This window comes from Ahaetulla prasina, chromosome 1 (genome assembly GCF_028640845.1).
Source record: "Ahaetulla prasina isolate Xishuangbanna chromosome 1, ASM2864084v1, whole genome shotgun sequence".
NCBI classification, from domain to species: Eukaryota; Metazoa; Chordata; class Lepidosauria; order Squamata; family Colubridae; genus Ahaetulla; species Ahaetulla prasina.
Genome location: NC_080539.1, coordinates 46,147,798 through 46,168,615, shown reverse-complemented (window position 1 = coordinate 46,168,615; position 20,818 = coordinate 46,147,798). Strand labels below are relative to the sequence as shown.

The 20,818-nt window shown below is 36.2% G+C and overlaps 1 protein-coding gene across 2 annotated transcripts in view; it reads left to right on the top strand.

Annotated features, from left to right (window-relative positions):
• Nucleotides 1–20,818, top strand: part of SOS1 (SOS Ras/Rac guanine nucleotide exchange factor 1) — a 48,679-nt gene that overhangs the window by 14,475 nt on the left and 13,386 nt on the right. For both annotated transcript variants that reach the window (XM_058165050.1, XM_058165051.1), the window contains exons 7-13: nucleotides 3,963–4,073; nucleotides 4,155–4,253; nucleotides 7,105–7,232; nucleotides 7,889–8,544; nucleotides 15,023–15,104; nucleotides 16,400–16,522; nucleotides 19,601–19,704. In XM_058165050.1, the coding sequence (XP_058021033.1) occupies nucleotides 3,963–4,073; nucleotides 4,155–4,253; nucleotides 7,105–7,232; nucleotides 7,889–8,544; nucleotides 15,023–15,104; nucleotides 16,400–16,522; nucleotides 19,601–19,704 (1,303 nt within the window). The remainder of the gene's footprint in view (nucleotides 1–3,962; nucleotides 4,074–4,154; nucleotides 4,254–7,104; nucleotides 7,233–7,888; nucleotides 8,545–15,022; nucleotides 15,105–16,399; nucleotides 16,523–19,600; nucleotides 19,705–20,818) is intronic.

Here is a 20,818-nt window from a genome sequence, read left to right as displayed (position 1 = left end):
ATCTAATCATACAATAATATTGTACAATAATACAATAATATCTCATTGCTTTCTAGTGTCTCATTGCTTTCTAGACCTAAAGCCCCTTCCTGGGATTTGTCCAAACTGATGGAAGTTCAAGAGAAAGGGAACACAGTTGAAGCCCCTTTCTCCGGAATGGTCTCTTGAATGTATAGCTCCTAAAGAGGAGCTTTATTTAGATTGGCTTGAAGATCAGCTGGTTGAGGACAGATAGTTCTCAAGTTATGATGGTAATTGTGACCAGAATTTCAGTTACTAAGTGATGTGATTATAAAGCATGATATTGCATACCTGCATCACTTAGTGACGGCAATACTGGCAACAAAAGTCTTTGTTGCTGTCATTATCATGTCCACTGGTCATTAGGCAAAGACCTATCTTGATCCAAGCCATTCCTGGCTTGATCCTTTTTCAGCCTGAGCCTCAGTGAGGTACAGGATTGCCTCTTCTTTCTCTCCTCCCACTCACCTATCTCCCATTCCCATCTCTTGCCTTTTTGGCTTTTCTGCACAGTAGCATAACTTGGTGCTGAGACAGTCCAGTTAAGCACCACCACCACCACCACTGGGCCTCTACTTCAGCCCCAGAACCTCAAAAACCGACAATGGGTGCCACCTCAAGCCCCATGCCAGGCTCAGGCACCATAGCAAAAGGCCCCAGCTACCCCCGCTTCCTTGCACTCCATAGGCTCTACCACCTGACCTTGACCATCTTGTGCTGACAAGTCACACATGACCCTATGCAAGACAGCTGCTGGCTATGCTAGGACTTTTACCCAAGGCCACTCACACCATTCTCGCAATGCTTTGTAAAGCTTTCAGAAAAGTTATAAGACTTTCTAACAGTCATGAGAAGATTGTGCTGCTTATTTTCAAATCACATGCAGGCCCTAGGGTGGCTGGGTTTTGGCACCTGGCATGACTGGCCACAGTGTGGGGCTTAAGATGGCATTCCTAGGCTATGGCAGCTATGAGACTGAAGTAGAGGCCTAGGGGCAAGTGGCAGCTAGGTGAGACAGATAAAATTCCCAAGCCTTTTCTTCAGAAATGGAGAGAAGATAGGCAGGATTTGAAGTGTCTCTGTGGTCATTAGTGTGGGTAAGCTGCCAAGTGGTTGAATTTTGATCATATGACCACAGGGATGCTTCAACTAACTTAACTTCAGAAACTGAGCATTAGTACAATTCATTCAATGTTGCCGTTACTTTGAGCAGTTGCTAAACAAATAGTTGTTAAGCAAGGACTACCTGTATTTATCTATCTTTCAGATTTAGAAACCATTCATCTTCCTCAGAAGACCCATTTCCAGATCCTATAGAGATCTAATTGGCACATACACCATTCTAGCAACAGGAAAAAGATCTTTGTAATTTTTCATTTTATTTATTCTAATTTTAATTTTTGCTGTTTTAACTACCTACTATTGTAATTCATTGCAATTTTCTTTTACTGAACCTCTTAACAACAAATTATCCACCTCATCATAGTATCTTCTAAAGTAGGAGAGAACAAAGAACATCAAATATTCTTTTTTAAATTTATTTTAGCCACTTAATCCCAAATTAACTTTGGGCAGACTATTCTATAAACATAGAAACAAGTTATATTTTTCAAAGGAAATATTTTATTTTATTTTCTAAAAAATCATTCCAACAAACACTTGGATATCCTTCATAACCAGAATTAAGTCAAGTGGAGACTTTAGTTAAAAATGTTAAAGATCCTGGATCCTATATTAGCAGACTAAGCAGACCTTACTGGATGCCCAAAAAGTTAAGCAAGGTGAGATCTGATTGATATTTTAATGGGATTCCACCAACAATTCAGGTAGTCCTCACTTTAACAGTCAATCGCTTAATGATGGTTCAAAGTTTCTATGATCTTGAATGCTTGATGACCTGTGAAGCACTTCTGACTGTTACAAAATACCACCATGCAATCGTGATCTGTGTACCTGGCAATCTATTCACATTAACGACTGGTTGCCAAGTTTCCATTGATCACATCATTGCCCTTTGCAGTTCTCTGTCATCCTCCCCAGAAAGTCAGTGGGGAAGCTGGCAGGGAAGGTTTCAAGTGGCCACTGTCTGTCAAGAAGACTCCCTTTCCTCTCTGGGGCTGGCTGAAAGACCTCCCTACTGATCCGTGTTTGCTTGTGTCTCTCCAGAGGGAGCAATAGACGGACTCCAAGATCCATGCCTAGACCTTGGCTGTGAAATTCGGACAAGCACAGAGCTCAAAATCCCTCTGAACCTGCAGTAGGCATAGAGAGTGACTCCGTTCACTTAATGACCCATGAGATTGCTTAACAGTTGCAATAGGGAGTCCTGGGATTGTGGTTGTTAGGCAAGTGGTCACATGAGCATCTCATTTAATGACCACTTCATTTAACATCCAAAACTAATCCCCCATTGTGGTCATTAAGTGAGGACTACCTATAAAAGTTCTATAAAACTACAGCAGAGCCGCAGTGGCACATGGTTAGAATGCAGTACTGCAGGCTACTTCTGCTGCCTGCCGGCTGCCTGCAATTTAACAGTTCAAATCTCACCAGGCTCAAGGTTGACTCAGCCTTCCATCCTTCCGAGGTTGATAAAATGAGGACCCAGATTGTTGGGTGCAATATGCTGACTCTGTAAACCACTTAAAGAGAACTGTGAAGTAGCATATAAGTCTAAATGCTATTGCTAGCAGGAGGTGAAATAAAATCATTCCAGAAATGACATAACTGATTCATATTGTCACTAAGGAAAATGCGTGTACATACTCGTATAGGGCCCAGACATCAATGTTTACTCAAGAGTAACTGCAATTTTCTAGTTCCAATGAAGGTACAGGTTAGACACACAAGCGTGATAAGAATCATTCGTCTTTATATGCACATTTTTGGGGGAAGTCATCACTTCAGAATTCAGTAATTCTCTTCTTTCTTATGTACTCTCTATGTGTTGTGTCTGCACCCCCCAAGCCGGGCCCCCTGCCAGAAAGTGACTCGAAAAGTGTGGAGGAAGGGCCATCAGGACTTACCTCTGGAGCACCGGCTTCCCTGGCTCAGCTCCAGGAGCCAGAGGCAGGCCAGGTGGAGGAGATAACGAGGCCTCCATCCCCTGACTCTTTCCCCCCCCCCGGCCACGCCTCCAGACCCAGCTGATGGCAGTCAGGCCTGGCTGGACCCTAGGTTTCGTAGGCAGGAGAGGCGGGAACAACAGAAGCAGGGGTGGGGCAGGCCTAGGAAGTGCTGAGTCATGGAGCCACACCCACAGGATATAAAAGCAGCAAGGGCTGTTATACCACCTCATAGCAAGCAAATCAACTGCTTAGAGGGAGAATTAGAGCTGAAGTCCTGTTTGTTCGTGGTTTCCTGGCTGACTCATTGACATCAAGTGAGATAACAGAGACACTTGGCAGACGCTCACTAGTTTGCTGCCAGAGCTGATAGTTGCCGGCTAATTAAGTCATTGCTCGTGTCTCCCAGACTGTGGAGGGGGACAGAACACTATATAAAGTCTGAAAAATCAAGGGAATGCCCACATTCTGCTCTGCTACTAGACCCGCCACCCAAATTTAGTTAAATATAATTTTTTTAATTGATTACTGTTGGAATTGGAAAATGCCTAGTAAATATCTGAAATCTTTAATGTTTAGCTTTATGTTTACTATTGGTCTATGTATTGTAATTTCAGATTTTTTTAATTTAAAAGATTGTAATCATGAACACTTTAAACAACCTGTGAACACTGAAAGCCAGAAACACCAATAACTTTCTGTGTAGAAATAAGAATATATTCTTATGTACATTGAATACTTCCTACCTAAATATATATCTTTGTCAGTACAGGGGTATCTTGCAATGATATATAGATTAATGAATGTTTGAATGTATGTTGACATGATAATTTGAAGCAATGAGATAGTTGAAATATTCTTCAAATCTTTCTTTAGGAGCTAGCATTTGATCCTTATGAATCATACACTCAAGATATTTTACGGACTGGCTTTCATGATCATTTTCTTAGCCAGTTATCAAAGCCTGGAGCAGCCTTCTATTTGCAGGTATGTTATGCATTTATATAATGGATATTGTAGGTATCATAAGACTTGTAACACTGAAATACTTTTTTTTTTAATTTCCAGTCAATTGGATATGGTTTTAAAGAAGCTGTTCAGTATGTCTTACCTAGGCTACTTCTAGTACCTGTTTACCATTGTCTTCACTATTTTGAACTCTTAAAGGTAAGAAAATATAATTCCATCTAATATTTATTAAGTTTTCAGTAAACTGTCAATGATATATCCCTAAAGAAGCTCTCCATTTTCAGGAATTTCAATATGTATGTTGAGCTCGATACTGCTAGTTCAGTAGCAGGATTCAAAAACTAGGGAATGAGGAAGAAGAATTGAAGTGTTCTCTTCATACATAACCAGGCTGTTTCTCATTATGATTTGTATCATATTAACTAAAATTTAAAGACAACTCTCTTTTTTATTGTTGCTTAAAGACTTCAAAATTTGCTAAATATTACTTTTTATCAGTGTTATAAATTCAAAGTTTGTTTCTTATTTATTTAGACTTACATTCTACCTTTCATCCAGGAATACATGAGATTCTTCCCCATTTTTTCTCAAAAACATCCACTCTGTGAAATAGATTGTGCTAAGAAAAGATAACTGGCCCAAAGTCATCCACAGCTTTAAATCTCCCTGCTTTTACTCTATCAGTTTTACAACACTTTTCTATGTTTTCTATGTTGAAACTCTAAAAAATCCACATGTAAGAAAAATAAATAGTATACTATAAATCTAACTATACTCTATTTTAAAAGTTGTTTTGTACTTTTGCAGTTTTCTTATTTAGGTACCAGTTAGTGTTGTTGTACAGTACTTTACTGTTGATTAGAGAGTTGATTGCAGAAACAAAGGTATTTTTTTAAAAATCCCTCTCACGTCATAATTTATTAAGGAGATGTCTGCTAGGCAGACCATGTGTGGACTTCAAAATTCTCCTGTCTACCTCAGAACTCCTCCTTCTAATTCCTCCTAAGACAAATACCACTGCTCTGAATTTCTTTTGTGGCAGTCAGTAAAAATAATACTTGCAGTAATCCTTTTAGATACAGAAGCTTTAGCAGAAAAAACTACTAGGTTTGTGAAGATCCAAAGTGAAGTGAACTTGCAGTGAAGAATTGGTTCATTAAAGACAGTTCTGTAAAAGCAGAGCCAAGGATCAGCAGAATGAAGAGCCAGCAAGTAGACTGGGTCTTCATAATTCCTTTCTGAACAAGGAGAGGACTTGAGATTGCCTGCAAGTATTCCAGACAGTTGCTTTTGCGAGGAGACTCCAAGATAGCTGGCTCCGGTGGATTTAGAATTCTGGTAGACAACAAATAGCCACCTTGTTCAAGCCATAATTGGCACCTTCAGAATTTACATACTTCCTTTTCTAATCACTTTTGGAAATTGCTTATGAATTGTTTTTTAGCTATTAAGAATCTTTGGATCACAAACTCTGAAAATACTGATGAGTTTTCTTCAAGTCTCAGCAAAAGTTTTTAAGAACTTTATTTTTCTGAATAAGAAGCAAAAAGGTGATAACTTTGTTTTGGAAAGTTGCAGATGATTTGAAATAAGATTTGGAATTAATTATAATAATAATCCTGTTGGAAAATGCTTTTGTTTTGAATTCTTCCAGGAAAAAAACATGATAGGATGTGACTATGAAGGTTTGGATACTAGAGAGAATTAGAAGGAACTTACAATTACAATTAAAGGAGACTAACACTTAAATTAGATTTACTAATACAAAATGTGGCAAAATATTTTAACATTTGACATATTGAGGGATTTTTTTGAGCAATGGATCCAGAAGTTAATTTTAAGACTTGTCTGCCTCTATAGATAGACTATCTCCATAAAAGATATTATGGAGAGGAACATGTTTTACTGGACAAAACTAAGACTGATCTGAAAGTGGATTTAAAAATAACAATCTGCAAAAATGATGTGGAAAAGGATCAACATATAACAGAATCTAGCTGATGTCTTAATAATGAAAAGGGATATATAAATAACAAATCAGGAGACTGACCTGGATAATTTTCCTATATTGAATTTACAGAAGAGTTAAACCTTTAAAGAATTTTGTGAGAAGATGAAAAATGAAAATAAATCAAGTTCTAGGACATGATTTGAAAGGACTATATTAGATCAAGATTATTAAAAGTAAAATAGAGGAATATAAAGTTGCTTTTTGGATCAAGATTAAGATACATATATTGTTGTTTCTGATAATTTTTAATAGTCTTGCTGATCAGGACTGAAAGTTCAAGATTTTAGGAATTTGCTTACAGATAATCTTTTCATGGGAAGAAAAAGATTATTTCTTGTATTTTAAGAAAAGGTGATAAGTTAGTAAAATGGTTTATATTTGTTATGAATCTTCTGAGTCATGAGTAAAGATTCTTTTTTATCTTTATTCTTATTTGTTTTTCTTTCTGCAACTTTTTTCTTTTTCCTTTTTATTTTTCAATTGGTATAATTTTTTATCAATATAATTATAATTTTAATAATTATTATTTTGAAAAAAGATCCAAAGCAAAGTGAATTGAGAGGATTTCAGTGCTGTTTTCTCCTCTTTCCTACCCAGCTTCATACCGCCACTTCCATTCCTTTCCCTTGTCAATGTTATCTCTCACTTCCTCTAAGTCCCATCACCTCAAACTGGCCTATAAAAAGGGGCCTAATCTGATTATATATTGTTTTGGACAGAGAGCCTACAAGGAATTGGTGTAGTGAAAGATTTGCTCATTTTTCATCCATTCTCAAGGCTATATCTGGCAGTGCTGTGTGAAGAATATTGATTTTTCCATATAAACAGCAGGAAATTTTCGTAGATAAATTGTCCCTTTCCTCTCATACTGTTATTATTTGTTAGATTATTACAAACATAACTACATCAAAAAGAAATGCTTTCAATAAAAAAATTTCTCCATTACTTTTTCAATTAAAAAAAATGCTTTCCTCTGAAAGCTAAAAACTGATCTGTAAGATTTTATATTTATATAAATTGTTTCTCTCCTGTTCATAGCAATTAGAAGAGAAGAGTGAAGATGAAGAAGATAAAGAGTGCTTGAAACAAGCAATTACAGCCCTGCTTAATCTTCAGAGTAGTATGGAAAGAATTTGCTCCAAAAGTCTTGCAAAGAGAAGGCTTAGGTAAATGCACTTCTGTATTCTCCCTACTTTTTAGTCCTGGAGCACTGTGCTGTAGATCTGGATTTCTCAGTTTCCTTTCTTAGTAAACAACGAACAAAGTAGTTTGCAACAATATGATTTTTCAGAGGAAGTGACATCAAAGTCCGGATAGCTATTGTTTTAAAGTTTTATGTGTGTTTGCCTTCATGCTTCTAGTAAATGCATCTTGAGACTCTACTGGTAAGCAGAAAGAAAAAATAGTTTTTTATTAACCATTATCCAAACAAAAATATCTAATTTAGAGCATTTAACAGTTTTTGTACTAATTCATTTGGTAATGGTTTAGGGCATGTAGTGCATGTAATACATAAGAATGAAAAGTAATATTCATATATTTGTATTATTTCTTAATGAAGTATTAATTGCTACTTGACAGTTTAAATAAGTCGGACTGACTGGAACCTGTTGATTTGTCAATTACATTTTTAAGCATGACAGCAATTTCAGATCTGAAATTTTCTGCATACAGTTGAAGCTAACTTGCTGATTTCTTTTCTATCATCTTCTAGATCCTATTAAACTCTTTCCCACATTAGTTGTCAACAAACATGTTATTTTTCTGCTGAATATGTGATTGTTACTGTATAAATAAATATCATCTTGCTCCTTTTTCAAAGTGAATCTGCATGCCGATTCTACAGTCAACAAATGAAGGGGAAGCAGCTAGCAATCAAGAAAATGAACGAGATCCAGAAGAATATTGATAGCTGGGAAGGAAAAGACATTGGACAGTGCTGCAATGAATTTATTATGGAGGGAACTCTCACACGAGTGGGTGCCAAACATGAAAGACATATATTTCTCTTTGATGGTCTGATGATTTGCTGTAAGTCAAATCATGGGCAACCAAGATTGCCTGGTGCTAGCAATGCAGAATATCGTCTGAAAGAGAAGTTTCTTATGCGAAAGGTACAGATCAATGATAAAGATAACACTAACGAGTACAAGCATGCTTTTGAAATCATTTTGAAAGATGAGAACAGTGTTATTTTTGCTGCTAAATCGGCTGAAGAGAAGAACAACTGGATGGCAGCCTTGATCTCTTTACAGTACAGAAGTACCCTGGAACGCATGTTAGATGTAACAATGTTGCAAGAAGAGAAAGAGGAGCAGATGAGATTTCCAAGTCCTGAGCTATATAGATTTGCAGAACCTGATTCTACAGAAAATATTGTTTTTGAAGAAAACATGCAGCCCAAATCTGGAATCCCAATTATTAAGGCAGGAACTGTTGTCAAACTGATTGAGAGACTTACATTCCACATGTATGCTGGTAAGAAATCTTTTCAAATCTTTAAAATATCTGAGTTATTTTTTAATTATCTCTGTATACCAGTACAACCAGAAAGGTTGGATTTGGTTTAATTTTGTTTGCTAGATTTATCTGCCATTTGTTCAAAGGTTCTAAGGGGCTAGCAAATCAAAACATAAAAAGAATCCCTTCAATAGAAGTAAAGGCAACAACAGGTTGAGGCCATCCCATTAAAAAATAATAAAAAAATTACCAGCAGTGTCAAAGATACAAGTACAAAAAAATCAATCTCTGCTTTATCTTGTACCTTGAATAGGTTCTGTTTGCTTCATTGGCCATCTTCTTAATTTTAAGAACATTTTACCAAAGTAAAATTGCTCAGCTACTATGTCTTAGATGCTGGATCATTTAATTTTGCATTAAAATATAAAGAAGCACTGAGTATCAATGAAAAATAATAAAGTACTTCCACTGTTTGTTCAGTTTTAATATGTGTGTTTGTAAAACTATCAGAGATATAAACAGGCATTAAAGATTCATTATGTTTGTTGTCTTCAAGACTGCAGCCTGCAGTGCAGCTTAAACAAGAAGATATTTTCAAAAAAGGAATCTTATATTTCAGTATAATGATTTTGTAATAATATGCTACAACCCATAAAGTTAAATAGATAATTTTGTAATGCTGATACTGTAACACTGCAATAAATGACTGCAGTAAAGCTGTATTTTCTGGGTCACTTGATTCAGATCATCTAAAAACTTTTGAGCATAAGAACACAATTGCTTGTGTCAAAGCTGCTCTGCTCCTATATCAGAGGGCCAAATATGACCATGTAGGTCTCCTTTCCTTAATTCTGTTGCTTACCATAAACTTGTGTCTCTCTGCCTCAACAGTTGTTGCCTCCGGTCCTTCTCACCAGGAACAAACTCCAGTATCATTTATCTTGCCATTCTCCTTTTTAAATTGTTTTTCTGTCTTGTTCTGTCACCCTCTCTATTTTCCAATCCTGGCTGCAACCTCCTATCTTTCTCCACTAGCTATAAATCTTTATGCCCCTCTTTCCACTTCTATCATGTTCCCTTTGCACATGTCTATCCAAATGCTGTTTAAAATTCCCAGGAGTTTTGGCATGGTTATATCTGAATAAAGTGAGACATAAAAATAAGGAACTGGGAGGCTGGCAGTAACAAAGAACCACATTAACTGATAGAATTGAGTGCCAATTCTTAAGGAAATATATCCTCAAACTGTAGATAGCATGTTAAGTTAGCCCTCCTGTTAACATGTTCGTTTATATTCTGAAAATTGAAGGCTAAAATATTTCCCATTAAAGAAAAAGAAATACAGAATTGGAAGGGGCAATTTAAGCTATCAAATACAAAAAGGAATAAGGAATAGTAAGCCAAAGAAATTAAAACATGAAATTTAAAAAAAAGAAAGGAAAAGGAATCATAGTAAAACTAGTTTACAACAATATTCTTCGCCATATATCTCTGTGCCTTTCTGTCTTTGTTTCTGATCTGTCTATATGCTACTCCATACATTGGCTTTTCTCTAGTTTTTTACCTCTTTGTTTTTCTGCACTTCAATTGCAATTCTATCACTTCAACTTTTTTGGACTTTTCTTTTTTCTCAACTTCATTTTTCTGTTGTGTATTTGTTTTGTGGTCTAATCTTCATTCATTGTTTCTGAATGCCAAACATCTAACGTCGTTTTTTCATAGTATCATTCATTGTTTTACCCAGCTCTCACTTGATAACTATTTATTTCTTGCAACAGACAACATACCGCCCATTACAGTATTTTTTTTACCAACATTTGCATATCCTAAAATTTATCTGTTTTCTTATTTTAATAAGCAATAGCTTATTAAATGAGCAATAGCTTATTAAATAATAAAGCCCATTATTTAATTGATTTATTCTAGTTTTTTTTATACTTACCATACTTTTCGGAGTATAAGACAAACTTCCCCCCACCTTAAATAGGGTGGAAATGTTGGTGCATCTTATACACCGAATACAGCCATTTTTGGCCTCCTGAAACCCTGCTCCGCGCATCCCATTTTCGTGAAAAACAGGCCCGTTTTTTGCAAAAACGGGATGCACAGAAGATTTGGGAGGCCTGCAGAGTTGTTCTGGGAGCTGGGGAGGGCAAAAACATGATGCATGGAGGGTTTGGGAGGCCAAACCTTCTGTGCACCCCGCTTTTGCAAAAAATGGGTCTGTTTTTGCCCTCCCAAACCCCCCACACACACACATTGCGTTTTTGCCCTCCCCAGCCCCCAGAAGCACTCTGCAGGCCTCCCAAACCCTCCCTGCGCCCCATTTTTGCAAAAAAATGGGCCCCTTTTTGGCCTACCAAACCCTCCACGTGGGTTTGGGAGGCCTGCAGAGTGCTCCTGGGGGCCAGGGAGGGAAAAACCTTTTTTTCCTTCTTCAAAATCTTGGGGCATCTTATACTCTAGTGCATCTTATAGTCCCAAAAATATGGTGGGTATGACTTGCGATGGTTCATTCCATTTTTTCCTCATAAATACAGCCTTGGTGTTTAATATATTTTTATACGTTAGCTTTCAGAAGCATACTCCTTAGTGGATCATTCACCCTAACATTTGCTATAAAAGAACATTTCCATTAACAGCAAAGCATCACCTGCATAAAAACTTCCCAGCCACCACATCTGTAATCACTAAAAGCATTCATTGCAAATTTATCTGTAAATAAGTGATGAAGGGAACATCATGCATATATCTTGTTGCTCAATGGCATACCTAAGCATTCCATTTATTCATTTGTATGCTTTACTTGTGTCATCTGTAGCATTCAACAATTCATAATTTTGTTTCTCTAATTAAATGCAACAAGGCATTTTGGAACAAGTGGGTAAGCTGTGGGTGCCTTCTTAATTCAAACATGTATTTTCTTGAGATTGCCAAAAATGATCTGTCCAACATTCAGAATTTATCATTCCTGTATCTTTCATTAGTTATCATAGTAGTTCGTCATAAACCAATTATGTTTTTATGTTTCGATTCATTCTATTGGCATACATCTACATATAAATAGACTCTCTTAATTCAAATTCATATTTTTCTCAGATAATCACCATACAGTTCACAGAATATAAGTGTTGGACTGGACCTTGGAAATCATTAGTCCAACCTCCTGTTCAACCTACTATTATAGCATCTTCAATAGATGATCAAACATGTCTTTGTTGAAATACCCCCAGCAAAAATCACAACATCCTCTGACAGTCTGTTCTATTGTGGTATATTACTTATATTTTATAATTTTTTCTTGATGTCCAAATGATGTCTGCTTTCTTGTAATTTAAACTGATGACTTCTTGTCTTCCGAAACAATTCTGCCCTGTTTTCTGATCGATAGCTATATGTTCCTGTAACCTTTTTAGGCTAAGCATAGTGTTAGTCATGTGGGCATATTTGGTCCCTATGGTCAAAGATGATCAAAGCCCAGTTTTATCCTAATTATTCCCACACTACGTACCTCTAATGTGGGAACATGTGCAGGCTGAAATACAACTTCCTGCCTCCCATCAACTAAGAGACATAAGTATTGTTCTGAGAAACCCTCAGAATGGCACATTCATCCTTGAAATGACAATGGGAGTGGGGGAAAGTAGTATTGCAAGAAGGTCTACCACTAATGAAAAATAATCTCTTATTTTATTTTATATTTTAAAGGCTTTCAAAGCAGTTTTCCCAAAAATGGGCTACATTTTCTTCTTGTTTTTTAACATTTATTTCATCATTGTGTTTGAACAGCACTTGCACACAAATGGGTGGGAGCCGGAAATTACCATTCTCTAGAAGAACTTCCTTTCAAAAGTATTTTTGATTGTTCATTGGCCATCTGGTCTGGCTTGGGATAACAGAAATTATACAAGCACTGTTTTGGTCCAAATCATTAATAGTACAAATGCTAATATTACAATCTTTCACGCATCTAGCTTGTATTAATTGTATTTACCTTTCACTTACTAAAATCTGGACTAAGAATCTGAATAGAGAGTCTGGATAAACTCCAGGATACCTCTCTGCTACAGATAGAGTATAACAATTGGATTACTTTTAAGAAATCACAACCTTTGTTTCACTCAAATGTTTATAAAGATACATGTCCTAGTGCTTACTACTGTCTGAAGCATATATTATTGTAGAATTGTGCTGTTCCTTGTGTACCTAACCCTTTTGCTGCTGTTCTGCTCCTTATCTGATCAGACAGGGCTGGTTCCACACTATTTATCTGTCTGTCCGTCCATGCATCCATTGTATATGGCCTTCAAATTCACACCTAGGTGTCTCTAGAGATGGATTACAACTTTAAAAAACCACAACATAAAACCCCATAAAACATCATCTCACCTTGCATTAAATACGGTCTGTTTGTGATATCCTTAGATTACGCGTGGTCCAGCTACTGTAGCTATTTCAGGAATCTATCATTAAAATAAACTATTGTTTAGCACAATACTTCATTATGGTCAAGCAAAAACTATGGTTATAAGCTTCCAAAGAAGCCAGAATCAGGAAGCAGTTAATTACAGTGTCTAGTTACATGTAAGAATGGCAATATGTGCTGTATTTTGGGTTAACAGGATTGATTTCCAGAACTTCATTATCCTGCTCTTGAATGTTAATGGGTCTGAATCTAGCATTTGGTAGGTAGAGGAGAGCCAGTAGTTTATTTCCTTGGAGAACAGATGTGAAATAATCTCTTTCTATTCATGATTTTGTTTATAACTAAAATATGAAAATTGATGAATAATGGGACAAAAATATCAGGGGATTGACTTATGAACTCTATGTAGACAGTAATAGAGCTTTTTTAGTCATACTCATAAACTTGTTTCAACTTTCTTCACATTCTGGCATGTATAGTATAAACTGCTTCTCTGTTTTTATAAGCTCCTCTGTTTTTGAGTGAATGCTTCCAGTTTAAAAAAAAAAGCCTTGCAAGTTTTTTTCTCTGATAAGGTTGTGATAGTCTATTTATAAGTTTTGGTACATTGAATGCATGTGCGTCAGCATAGCATCAATTTCCTTTGTTAAGGCATTCAGGAATTATTATTATTTTTAGAAGGTCTTTTATAGCTTTTAAAATGCCTGTGTTGAAGAGACATTTATCACAGATGGGCATCCTGGTTAATTGTGTACATGTTTGACCCAAATAAATGGCTGTTTGAAGTCTTATAGCAACACTATCCAGTAGGAAAAATGAACTTGCTATGTAGTTACTTTGAAACTAAGATTTTAAAACATAAATATTTACATCTAATTGACTGTAACATTTTGTGGTCATTTGTAATATGTGCAAATGGCCAATCTTTCTTTTGGTTCTACTGCAGCATTAACACGTGTTTCTTAGCCATCCATGAGCATTAATAGGGCTTTGAATGATTCTTTCTGATCATCCCTTTCCTTCTCATGCTGAAGAGTAAAAGGTAACTGGCTGATTATAATGGAGACATAACAAAGTAGTGATAAGAGATAGTAAGATGAAATTAATTCTTATATTAGTGGGCAGAACTAGGGAATAGAATATGCCTCTTTTCCATAAATCAGTGAACTGAGAGAAGTCCTCTTCATGACTGGATTCAATTGACAAACACTGTTTCTATCTATTTGGTTCATCTTCCTTTCATGGGTAGGAAAAATGCTTCCAATGCTCTCCAAAGTGATGAGAAATATAAATAACTAAATAAAAATGGGTTATCTGCATAAATGAAGGGTTCTTTTTTTTCTTTTTCTAAATCATTTTCTCTCCAGGCTAGTTGAAGAAGCAAAGAAAGGCAGCAACAGTAAGTTGATAGGAGAAGTTAAATTCAGTCCTGCAAGGGTTGCCAATCATTGCAAAGATAGTGGAAATGGGTAGAATACCGTCAACCTTTTTCCTCCAGCTTGAAACAGATTGTTTAATGTTCCCTGAAAGGGTTGTTTATTCTGAAATGATGTTCTCTGCCATTGTTCCACTTCTGAAATGAAGGCTAAAAACAATCCTTGCTTGTTTCAGTTGTGCCCCTTTACAGTTCAACTCATGCTGGACATGTTAGATGGGCTTGATGAGAGTTCAGTACATCAGAAGGACTTCTAGTTGTCTACTTTTGCACCAAGAAGTGTCCTTTCCTTTTTAAGCATGCTTTTTATTTTTACTCTTTTACATCCAGCCTCCTGTATTGAGTTCCCTGGGAATCTAAGGAAAGATCAGTCTTCTGAAAAGGGCATTACTTGTCATTAGTTTGGCTTAACAAGTCCCTTAAGTGAGAATGTCCTGAACTGAGTATCCTTCTGCTTATCTTGGATTGTTTCCTGAAATCTGTCAGGAATTAATATCCTTTTCCTGTTTCCTCAGTCATCATTAAAGCATAGTTGCTATTATATGGTCTGCATTACATTGTAATAGTGGAGGCTTTTAGCTATCATCACAGGTCTTCCTTCATAAGTTGCCTAAGTCATTCTTTTTCTATTCTAGATCCCAATTTTGTTCGAACATTTCTTACCACATACAGATCTTTTTGTAAGCCTCAGGAATTACTGAGTCTCCTGATAGAAAGGTGAGTGAATCTTTCTGAAATACTGCCTTATGACTTTTTTTCCTTCTTGAGATTTTTTAAAGTGCTTATTCTTGAGGAAGAGGTTGTTATTTCCCCAATGTAATGTGACACATAGCTTCAGAATGAATTATTTCTCCAAGTAAATCAAAGATTATTTGAGCAAAGTTTATGATTTGTCTTAAACTCACTTCCATTCCAGATTAATTTTATTTTATTTATTTATTTATTTATTTATTTATTCAGTTTCTATACCGCCCTTCTCCCGAAGGTCTCAGGGTGGTTTACAGCCAACATAAAAACAACATTAATAAAAAATGAAGTAAGATAAATCAACAATCCCATACAGCAGTGTCTACAGTATGGATCAGAATTGGCAAGATTGAAGACAATTATAATGTACTAATTATAATTAGTACATTATGCTAAGTCATAGGGTGTTTTTTTTTATAAAAGTGGACTTGGTACACTTGAATTTCTCGATGTTTTAAATAAATCATTAATATTCTTCACATTTCCTATTAGCATATAGCATTTAATCAGTAAAATAATTTTGATAATCAATAAAATATATACTTGTATCACACTTATTTACAAATGTAAACACTTAAATGTAAACAATTAAAATGCCATTGGCAAGCGCTATGGTGGTGCAATGGTTAGAATGCAGTACTGCAGGCTACTTCTAACTGCCAGCTGCCTGCAATTTGGCAGTTCGAATCTCACCAGGCATAAGGTTGATTTAGCCTTCTATCCTTCCGAGGTCGGTAAAATGAGGACCCTGATTGTTGGGGGCAATATGCTGACATTGTAAACCACTTAGGACTGTAAAGTACTGTGAAGCAGTATATATGTCTATATGCTATTGCTATTCCTTTGGTAATTACATACCTGTGTTTCCTTGAAAATAAGACTGGGTCTTATATTAATTTTTGCTCCAAAAGACGTATTTGGGCTTATTTTCCGGTTAGGTCTTATTTTCGGGGAAATGGGATACTAAAATGCATCCATCTGGCTGATGAGCTTAACTGGGGTTTATTTTGGTGGTAGAGCTTATATTACGAGCATGCAGAAGATTTTCTGGGATTATTGCATCTGTGGAAACTTCACATTGCGCTAACTCTCAGAATTATAATCCTATTGGGTTGTCGTCCTGTTTCCTGACTCCCTGTAACTTCCTGAGCAATAAAAAATGGTTCCCTGTATTTATTGTTGCAATTAGTATTTTCCATCTTGCTAAATTAATATATAAATGTTACACTTAATCATTTAAGTTTCTCTTCCTTATCCCATATTAGATTTGAAATTCCAGAACCTGAACCAACAGAAGCAGATCGTATAGCTATGGAGAATGGAGATCAACCTCTTAGTGCAGAATTAAAAAGATTTAGAAAAGAATATATACAACCTGTACAGCTACGGTAAGTGTTGAAATGTATTTACCATATTTTTCGCACTATAAGATGCACTGGATCATAAGATGCACATTAGCTTTAGAGGAGGAAAACAAGGGGGGAAAAAACCTGCCTCTGCCTCCCAGCATCCATCATTCTCCCAGCATTCATCTGGCTAGCATTCTTATAGCAAACAGCCTGGTCAGCTTCAGCACATTATTGCAGCCCCAGCAAATGGCTCGTCAGGGCTCCACTCCGTTGCGCCCACGATCGGTCAACTGAGCTGAGCTGCTGCCGCCGCTGGGGAACACTGGAGCCTTCGCTGCTGAGCAGTTGATCAACAGTTGGATCAGCCTCCTGGAATACCACTGATCAGCTGTTCTAGGCAGCAGGGTTCGCCATCGCTGCCTGGAATAGCTGATCAGCGGTATTCCAGGAGGCCGATCCAACCGTCGATCAGCTGCTCGGCAGAGAAGGCTCCAGCGTTCCCCAGTGGTAAGCAGCTCTGACAGGTGGCAGTGGCAGCAAACACTAACGCCGCACCAAACCCCTTCTCCACTGCCACAATATTCGCTCTATAAGATGCACAGACATTTCCATCCACTTTTTTGGGGAGAGAAAATACGTCTTACAGTGCAAAAAATATGGTATATATTTTTGTATAAATATATACAAAATGTATAAATATGGTATACATTTTTATGCAGACTAGCTCCTAACTATTCTGGACAGCTCAAGGGGTTTTAAGTTGATAGTGAAAATCATATAATAATTCAGGAGCTGGCAGGGTTTTTTAATGTGCAAAAAACTAACTCAATAACATGAGAGTTCACAGAAGCTTTTGTCAAGGCTTTTGTCAATTTTATTTTATTTTCTTTTGAAGTGGAGAATGATTTGAGAACCAGCTTGCATCCTGAATAGATGAAATCATTTCTAGGAAATAACTTCCAAAAAACATGCCCATAAGGCCTGAAATGGAGCACCCTTTTGTGCATCTATAGTAAACATGTAAAATTGCATCTTAATTGTTTCTTGCCTTTAAAATATTGGTTAGGCTTCAAAGGATTATTGATGTGTCCATTCATGGACAAGAGGGGTTTTTTTTCAGAATTTCCTTCCTAGAGAAGCCTTTTTTGCTCTTTTCTTAATTCAAATATTAAACAGCAGTATAGGTAATCCTCTGGTTATGAGTGTTCCCTCAGTGAACGTTTGAAGTTACTCGATAAGCGCCCCCTAGTGTGAACAAGGCCAGAAACTACGAATTTTGCAGCACCATGGCAGTTGTTCACCCTTACAAACATCTGCAGAGGCTCTGAAACATTTCATCCTGCACGTTACTGGCTGAAATGGAGCTTCGGAGGGGCAGATATTACCTAGAATCTTAGTGTCCAGTGATGAGTTTTAAGCTCATATTTAACTTAATATAGACCAAACATCTATATTGATTAGGAGATAGATGACATAATGTACAAAGAGTTAATAGTTTAGTTTCTACTCTAGGAATTCAATTTACTCAGTAATCTTACAAGTTTTGTATGTAATAATTCAGTCTAGAAAAGAAAAACATTGACACCATCACTTACAAAACAATTAGATACTTTTTTCTGAGGAATCTGTTGTTGGACTGTTAAATACAAGAGTGTTTGAACTTGATCACTCAATCTGAGAATATTAAAAACTATATTTTCAATTAATATTTTTTTCACAGATTAGAAACTCCCATAAAATAGTACTGTATTTTTCAGAGTATAAGACGCTCTAGACTATAAGACACACCTACCTTTTTTGGGGAGGAAAACAAGAAAAAAAATCTGCCTCTACCTCCCAGCAATTTGCCTCCTTGCAGCAAACAGCAAACAGCCTGCTTTAGTTTCATGTTCATTTTCAGCACAGCCTGATTAGCACAAGGAAAAAAAAATCTGCCTCCCAGCAATTTGCCTCCTTGCAGCAAACAGCAGAGGCCTGCACAGCAATAGGCAATGGCAATCCCTGCAGCCTGAAACAGCTGAGGGTCAGGAGGCCAATCCAACTGACAATCAGCTGCTTGTGCTAATCATGCTGTGCTGAACTGAAAAGGGCTATTTGCTGCAAGGAGGTAAATTGTTGGGAGGCACAGGCCAAAGGGTGGGGGCTGGTGGGTGGGCGGGGCTACATTCGGTATATAAGACACACCCAAATTTTCACCCTCGTTTGGGGGCCGAATGCATCTTATACTCTGAAAAATACAGTATTTCTTGCAAGTTTAGAATTAAAACCTAGGTAATCCTCCCCTACTCATATCAACAATACTTCACCTGACATAAAATACTGTTAAGAGTTAGTTGCCATTTCTCCCTCTACATTTGTGCATAAGGATGCTGTTCATACATACTGGTTTCTTGTAACTTTGTTTTATTGATATACATTCCATGATTTTTCGGACTAACCTAGCTATCAGATAATTTCATAATATGCATGTTTTTTTGAACAGAAAAATATTTCTTGGTTTTGCAAAGTTATGATTAGTATATGAGTTAAAGCAATGAGCAAAAAGATAATCACTTTGGGGCATTATGATAACAGATCCTTCATAGTCTTCACTAACTTTAATCTTACTGTTTTCAGTTTATATATGACTGATATGGTTGAATCTTTAAAATATTAAGTTTATGATTTTGTGGTTCTAAAGAAAGTCTTTTCATGAAAGACCAGAAATTGAATCTTCTTAGTTATAGTTGCATTTCATTTGATTATGAAATATAGGCTCCATTACAATCTCTTGAAATAGAATTTTTCTGTGGGAGTTCTACTTTTTTGTGCACAATAGACAGCCTTAGTGTTAGGAAGTGATCAGCTTGTTGCACAAATTTGCCTTTTAGTCCAAGTGTTAGAACTTGAATGGGAGATCACTTATACTAGAAGGACCACTGTTTTCATCCTTTTCAAAGACTGCCCAGTCAGGCTCAGAGTGAAATAAGAGTGCTTATAAATCTGTGTTCTTTATATCTATGATTTGCTTAGTAGGGCTGCAATTTGTGTAAACACTCAAATTGCAGCCCTACTAATTGTTATTTAAAATATGTTCAATAAATATTGATCTCAAATATCTAACCATTTATGTTGCAGAGTATTAAATGTTTGTCGACACTGGGTAGAACATCATTTCTATGATTTTGAAAGAGATGTAGATCTTTTACAACGATTGGAAGAATTCATTGGCACAGTCAGAGGTAATTGATGACCACAAATATCTAGTTCTTACATTTTCATTAAATGTACTTTTCATATCTGATCCTTGTTGATCAAGTGGATTCCATTTAATGCTATGTGAGATAGTAACTATGTTCTAATATTTGACTAGCCATGTTGTTAATTTATTAGAGTAAGAGTTTCTTGTCTGAAGAAGCTAGCAAAATGTCAGCATGTATTCATTGTTTGACATAGCATTACATTGATATTATTATTCCAGTAGTCCATCTTTATTTTTTATGGGCCTTTTAATAAGCTATGCCTGGTTTGTTGGTCATCCATTAAACAGTTTTATTTGAGAAAAATCAACCTAAAATTATTTTAGATAATGGAATCTTAACGTAAAATATCAGCCCAACCACAGTTAATCAGTCATAATTAGAAAAAATAACCGTTCAGCGCTTCATAATTCAAGTTAAGCATATATAGTTAGAATAAACCAGAAAAACCCTCTAGAAATTGACTTGGATTTGATTGATTCACTGACTGACTGACTGACTGACTAGAAAGGAGGATTGTGTTTTTAAAAGGAAACTTCCTGATCAAAACAACAAAGATCCAAGATTCATTATATTTTAATTTATGCCAGGAACATATCCATGTGCCAATCTTAGGCTGCTCTTTTCTCATTCCGATGCCAGTTTAACTAAAAGCTTGTTCATGAAAAGCCTGTTTGAATGAAGCTAGTCCCATTTGACATTTCCCTTGCTGCTCTGTCTTAGCAACTTTCCATTCTAGAAAAGCATTATCAGTTGCTTTCCTTTCTGCAAATAGGTCTTACTTGACATAGATACTCTTCTATGTGTCTGTGTTTATATATACAAATAAAAAAATACCATAGAGGAAAAAAATTATATTTATATATACAATATCAAAACATCAAAATACATGTTTGCTTTGAAGGCAAAGCAAACAGCTTAAAATACATTTTTTTGCATCTTTCCCGTTTAGTTCAAAAAAGCACTGCAGCTATAGTTGAGAAACAGGAGTTTCAGTAGCATAGTAGAATCACTTACCTGACATGTAGACTATCACTGGTATGAAATCCAGCTTTTTAAAATTACTATTTATCTTCCCTGAGCTTGCTACTGTACT